Source organism: Malus sylvestris, chromosome 7, assembly GCF_916048215.2.
Source record: "Malus sylvestris chromosome 7, drMalSylv7.2, whole genome shotgun sequence".
NCBI lineage: Eukaryota > Viridiplantae > Streptophyta > Magnoliopsida > Rosales > Rosaceae > Malus > Malus sylvestris.
In genome coordinates, this window is record NC_062266.1 from 12022139 (window position 1) to 12029080 (window position 6942).

The 6942-nt window shown below is 34.5% G+C and overlaps 1 protein-coding gene across 1 annotated transcript; it reads left to right on the forward strand.

The window, feature by feature from the left end:
- Window positions 1-452: 452 nt before the first annotated feature.
- Window positions 453-6652, forward strand: LOC126630469 (AT-hook motif nuclear-localized protein 1-like). Its single transcript, XM_050300590.1, has 6 exons — window positions 453-489; window positions 1450-1793; window positions 4580-4653; window positions 5379-5513; window positions 5698-5853; window positions 6441-6652. Exons 2-6 carry the CDS (start codon window positions 1460-1462, stop codon window positions 6540-6542), a joined length of 801 nt encoding a protein of 266 aa, XP_050156547.1. The 5' UTR covers window positions 453-489; window positions 1450-1459; the 3' UTR covers window positions 6543-6652.
- Window positions 6653-6942: the final 290 nt, after the last annotated feature.

Below are 6942 nucleotides of genomic sequence, written 5' to 3' on the forward strand. Positions count from 1 at the left end.
AAGGGGAGAACATGCATATTTCCACGTGTGAGCACAACAGTCATTTCCCCCCAACCGTTTTAGGAGACGTAGCGCCACCAACTCCCGCCACCTTTAACCCTCCAACGAAAAGTTGTGTATGCTTAAGGCCACCTTTGAACCTCTAGATGGAAAACAAATTAATAAAAATGAAAAAAATAATAATTATATAATCCATTTACTTTTTTGCCATATCAGCCAATTTTTATCGGATTTTCTGTTTTATTTTTTCATTTCTAATTGGTCCAGATGAAATTTCCTTAAACTCAAATTTATTTTATCGGACAGAGAAAAATATATAAATTATTTCCAAAACTAAATAACGGACATTTTTGTGTCGGATTTTTCCCTTTTTGGCTGTTTTGGGGTTATAAATTACATCTACCCTCACAGTCGCCTTCACGAATTCAGACGGTTTCCTCAAAACCCCCGCCGCGTTTTCATATTTTTATTTTCTCGTGAAGCAAACGGGTAATCGTATTATTTTATTTTACAATTTTTTTTTGTTCATCGAATGAGTGAAGTATGAAAAGTACGTAGAGTTTGATAAGAGTAAGAATTGAAGTGTTAGGTGATTCATATATATATATATAGTTATGATTTTGTTGATTCTTTTATCTTTTGATTGACCAAGAAAATGTTTTAATCTTTTTTTCGTTGTTGTTGTTGTATATCTGTGCTTATCAATCTTTGAGTTGCATGCTTTGATTTAGAGTTGTCTTGGCCGCAAAAAATAAACAAAAAAAATTTAAAAATTAATGTTTAAAAGTTTCAGATTCACTCTATTTCCCTCTACTTTTTCTTATTGAAATGATATATATTTTCACTCTATTTCTCTCTCTCTCTCTCTCTCTCTTTTATTTTATTTTATTTTATTGAAAATGATATATATATATATATATATATAATTTTTTTTTTTTTTTTTTTTTTTTAAACGGTTTAATGGAACTTTGGGCTGGCTTAATTAGAAGTCTTGATATTTGAATGCCTCGAAAAAACAACCCAAACTCTTTAGTTCTTCCACAGTTATGATAACTTGTTGGTTGTGTCCCTTGTGGGACGTTCAAACCTCAAAGTTTTAGATGTTGGAAAAGATGAATATTTTTTTGAGTTCAAAGCATAAATCTTTTTTGTCCTGGGTTCTGATTTATAATTTTTATCTCTTTAGTTGAGTAAATGGAGGGTCTGAATTTATTTTCTAGTCCGTTGATAAAATTGTTTTTTTTTATTCAATTCTTTCTTGATACCTTAGGGTTTCTGGTTTAACTGGTTTTGATCTGTACAGGTTAAAAGAAAGAATAAAATAGTTGAGTTAATTATCATCTTGGCCTCTTTTATCTAGTTTCTGTTTGTTTTATTGCTTTTGTTTTTCTTTGTCATGCCTCGTTTGTTGCAGTTGCTGATAGATTTTGGAGTTTTAGTGTGAATCAGGTTTTTACGCATGGCATCTGAAGGGCAAGGAACGATTGAAATTCCATCAGGGTTACCTACAGCAGCAATGGAACAAATGTTTGAAGGTCCAGTGGGGTATCAGGCGTTCCCGAACAGCATCCAGGCTGGAACATCGCCTGCAATGGCCCCACCACCGGTGAGTGGTGGAGTTAACGGTGCTATCACTTCAGGGAAGAAAAAGAGGGGCAGGCCGAGGAAGTATGGCCCCTATGGGACAGCACCAGCGGCAAAAAAACCCTCCTCACCCGATGGGACAGTGCCACCGGCTACTGGAAAGTGCTCTTCAGACCAGAAGGGCAAGGCACCAATGGCCGAACCAATTGGTACGTATATTATAACCATTTAGTATTTACTCATTTGCATTTTATAGCATGCAGTTTGGGTCTGAGAATTATATGTGTTTGTAACAAAAATAAGGTATAATAAATGTGCCACAAGTTGATCGATATGAAATTTTGATGGTTTAAGTTCGCTTTTGGTAGCATTAATAGTTTGTTTCGGTTTATTTTATATTGGAACTGCTTTCAGACTTGGAAGATTATGAATTAATACACTGGGATTTTGAAGTTGATCTCAGTTATAGGATAGATAATCTTTGTTCAAATTTGGAAGTGTAATACAGAGAGTTTTTAGGTGAAATTTGTTGTTCTTTCCGTTCTTTTCTTAAGCATAACCTCACGTGATGAGAGAGAGAGAGATGGGGATACACGGTAGAATCTCTTGTGTGTAGGATGTATACAAGATCCTTTAAGTTGATATAAATTGAATAAAACATAACAAGGGGCCATACTTTTTTAAGGATGATACTGATCAGGAGTTTCTTATCAAGCATTAGAGTACGAGAAGTTTTTGTTAGTGTGAGGATGTGAAGATAAAAGAGTCTCATATAGGTGAAAGGAAAAACCTTGCAATAGCTTCTAAGACCATTTCCAAAGGAGATGTCAAATTTTAAACACAAAATTTAAATTTGAAGGCTTATGTGGCACATTGATCTTTTTATAAATTTTGTTCTCCAACCGATATGTCAAATTTAAACAATTATTTATTACTTTATTTACTTTTTATAGTTGTAATTAGTATTTTAAAACAAAAGATAACTATTACAATTATAAAAAAGCATTTATTAATTACTAAAAATAGTTTTGAAGCTACTATCAAATTTGACAGCAACTTCCTCTGCTGCCTTTCCATGTCATGCCACATAGGAATTGGCATTTCGGTTGAAAAACACTAGTGATGTCTTTTATTACTGCTATTGCTGATGTGGACTATTGATATCTTCTTTGGAGATGTTCTAAGAGGTTAGGCTACTCCTCATATTGCCAATTAGTTTTGTGATGAAACCTCAACTTTCTTAACTTAGAATACAAGTTTTTCTTGATTCTGTGTAACAATTTTGGATTTCTAAGTTTGTTTTACACAAACTCCAGCTTCTGAGGTTTAGCAGCTAATCCTGCTTTGGTTAATACACCTACCGAGATATGAAGAAGGCCCTTTCATCAACATAAACCCGTAAACCTTATTATATTTTACTCGTTATGCCCCCTTGTCTCATATCTACACCGCCCGCCTTCACAGCTCGCTCACTAATCATTTAGCCCCCGCTATAAAGCGAAATCATTATCTAGCTTTCCTTTCGAATTTTTTTCCAACAAAATATTAAGGAAGGATCTTCTTGTCCCGGTCTTAGGTGTTCCATTTCTTCTTCTCTCTCAGTTCTCTCACAATGATCCTCATCAATCTAAACTATAACCTCATCAATTTTTAGTTGTTATATGGATCCACTTCCCTCAAACATCAAATTAATCTAAATCACTCCTCAATGGTCCAACACCCATTCAGCCATCATTTAGCTCGGGGTAACCCCTTCACTCGTCATTAAGCTATGGTTAATCCTTTCACCTGTCATTAAGCTCAGGTTGGCAATTTGAGTTCACTCCCATACTAATTAGGCCTAGCATGATGTTTTTTTAACTAATCGTGTCGAATGACGCAATACTAACCCGGCCGTTCCTTGTATTTCTTAACCAGATATATTAGTTATGGATTACTTTTGGGATAAAAATCCACTCGTCTTGATCAGTTTTAACGAAATATAAGATGACTCCTACAATACATACTATGAAATGAGATAAACTTACTCATTTTAATTCATATATTACTAGCTAAATGAGTATCATGTCAAAGGTGTTTGACACTAACTCGAACCTGTTATTATTCGTGTTTGCAGCTCTTGTCAAATTCATGTCCGTTTTAAGGAATGATCAATCCTGAACCTGCTCACTTCGTGTTTGTTAGATTTATAGAAAAAAATTCACCCTAGATTCATTTTCTATAATGCTTTTCCTTTTGTATACGGGTGCCTTCATTTTGCATTTTTCATGCAAATCTTGTGAGCGATGTTCATGTCCCAGTTCCTATTGTTCCATTATATCATCTCTTGGTTCTCTCTCACATACTGGGAAGATACAAACTGTTTCTTTTTTACTTCAAATTTTTGTTTTAAGGAAGAATTAGACAAACAGAGATTATATTACGGTTTAATATCGACGAGTTGTAATTTTAAATCGGTCTGTCCATTTTTGTTTGTTTTGTCATGAATTGTGTGAAGAGACAATTCTTAGCTGAATTAGTTTTTGACATTGTGCAGTTTTGGCATACTCTTAGGCTTCATTTCTTATTTGACAATTTAGTAATGTAGTCTATGAATTAGGCTCACTTTTTATTCATGTGTACATGTTTATTGTGCAGAACCTCAGAATCGAAGGGGTTCTTTATGATGTTTAGATTTTTCGTACTATTAGTTAGTGGCTACTAGTTTTCTGTTCAACTTCAATATTGTTGGACTCCAAAAAATCAAGCAAAATAATTTAACTCGTATTATTGGACTTAGAAATGGGTACCATATATAAATATCACCTTGAGTGCTTCCATTTGGGATTAAGAGAGTGAATATCATGCGTGTTTATTTCCAAGGAATTTTGTGCTCACCTATCAAGAAAGGAATATTTCGTTATATTTTAGAGCAAACATTATGGTGCTGAATATTCAAACTGGATTTTTTTAAGGGGTACCCTAGACTAACCGTTTCTATATTGTTATTTTGCAGGGGAGGACTGGGGTTCAATCGAGACTACTTTGTACAATTTTACGCCCTATATGATCACTGTCAATTCTGGTGAGGTAAAATATAGTAACATTTCTACTCTGTGGAGTTTCTTCCTGATTTGTAATTCTCTTTCGGTTTGCTGTCTGCCCTTGACATGAATTTCACCCTGGTTAAATAAAAATGTACAATATATTTGGGGTGAGGAATTTCTAAATTTGAAGGCAGTTAGGAAAAATGATGAAAAAATGGATCACAAAAATTTAGTTAGGAGGAATTAGAAAATGCACCGCATGAGCATTACAAAGGCGTGTTAGAGGGATTTGTAAATGACTCATTCCATTTCCAAGTAGTAATTTGTAAATCACTCTCACATTCCTTTTGTATTAATGCTCATGTAGTGCATTTCTATTCCCTCCTATCTTACTTTTTATGATCTATTTCTTTATCACTAGCTATGCCAAATAAATCTGTTAAATTTAGAGGTTCCTCACCCATACATACCCCTACTGAATGTAGAAAAGTATCACAAGATTGACATAACAATTTATTAGAAACATAATGGCTTTACTTAAATAGATGATAGCCCTAACAGTGCTTCCATCTTCTAATAAAGTATTTTTACCTATTAGAAGTGTTACGATAAATGTTTTACAATATTACTTCTTCTGTGTGTTTGATCAGTATGCAACTCAAAAAAAAATTCCTAGATATGTTTATTGTTTTCCTAGGTTGTCTTTCCCTCTTATCTACAACTTGATTAATGGTGTATAAACCTTCCTTTTTGTTTATTGGGTTTAAGGATGTTGCATGGAAGATTGCACAAACTGCTCAACAAAACACTGGTCGAGGTATTATCATTATGTCTGCAACGGGAACGCTTAAAGAAGTTACACTGATTAACCCGGCTCACGGAATCAGTCCTATAAAACATGAGGTCTGCCATACTCATTCCATTTCAAGATGTATTTTGTGTGTGCTTGTGTGTGTGTGTGTTTGTGTTTTACAACTTGGTTTATGAATGAAAAGCAATATGTGGATATCGATATCTTGATGCAGTACTGCAATTTGCTTACTGGAGACTTCTGTTTTTCTAACATACATTGCTAACTTTCTTGTAGGGTCAGTTTAATATAATTCAAATCTCTGGGTCGTTTATGATGTATGACAAGAAGGGAACTTGCAGTGGTGGAATGTCTATTACGTTGGCAGATTCTGATGGTCGTAGTGTAGAGGGATCTGCTGGAGGATCTCTGATAGCTGCCACTCCTGTGCAGGTGAGGCTTTTCTCTTATAGCGTTTGTCTCTCTCTTTCTATGACGTGTGATTTCTTTTTCTTTTTTTCTTTTTTCTATGACGTTTGTCTCTCTCTTACTATGCGTAGAGTTATGTCAAAGAAAGAAAATGGTGTGTGAAAATCACTTCTGAATATTTAAAGGTCTTTAGGACAACACGCGAGTTAACTAGCATGTACATGTTCAAGTAGATTGTAAATGATGTGTGGAAATCACTTCCGAATATTTAAGGGTCTTGTCACACACAAGTTAACTAGCATGTACGTGTTCAAGTAGATTGTAAAATTAACCAAAAGTTTGACCTAACAAAGATGTACGTTAGGGTTTTTTTTTTTTTGTCAAACAAGATGTACGTAGGTTTTGATTATCATTAAAAAAAGTTGAAGCTCTGCCATAAAACTAATTGACAATATATGGAACTTTGCAAGGTTTCTACTCTCACCGATATGGGACTTATTTACCTTCACATCTCGCATTATTTACTTTAGAAGGTTTATCATAGAACTTTGCTTTGATTATCCATATACCCTAAAACGAATATCTTACCTTTCTATCTTTGACCATGACAGGTTTGCATAGGCAGCTTCACCATAGGACAACAAACAGTAACTCCTCAGGCCGTGAAAGGCCCAACAGCACCAGAAATGACCAAAGTTCACGTTCTACTGTAGCATCTTAATGGTGACTACTACTGACGTCAACGGTCACTTTTATTCGTGAGAAACCCCAATTGTCACAGTGCAGTTATGAATTTAGTGATTGGTTTACAATTTACATTATGAAGGCGTTACAATGATTATAAGAAGACTCGACTTTTCTTTTCTTTTGGTTATAAGTTATGTTCTTCTGTTCTTAATTAGTCACGTGTTCATCTTTTCTTGCTCCTCATCTCCATTATTCTTGTTTCCAGATTCTGAGAATCAGTAGTCTGAGATAGATATGTAAGAGCAAGATTAACACTAACAAAGATTTAACCAATTGAATCACAACTCTCCAGTGATATCAACATGAATTAAAACCCTGTTATTAAAGCTGCAATACTAACCTGCAGAATTCGATCCAGATGATGAA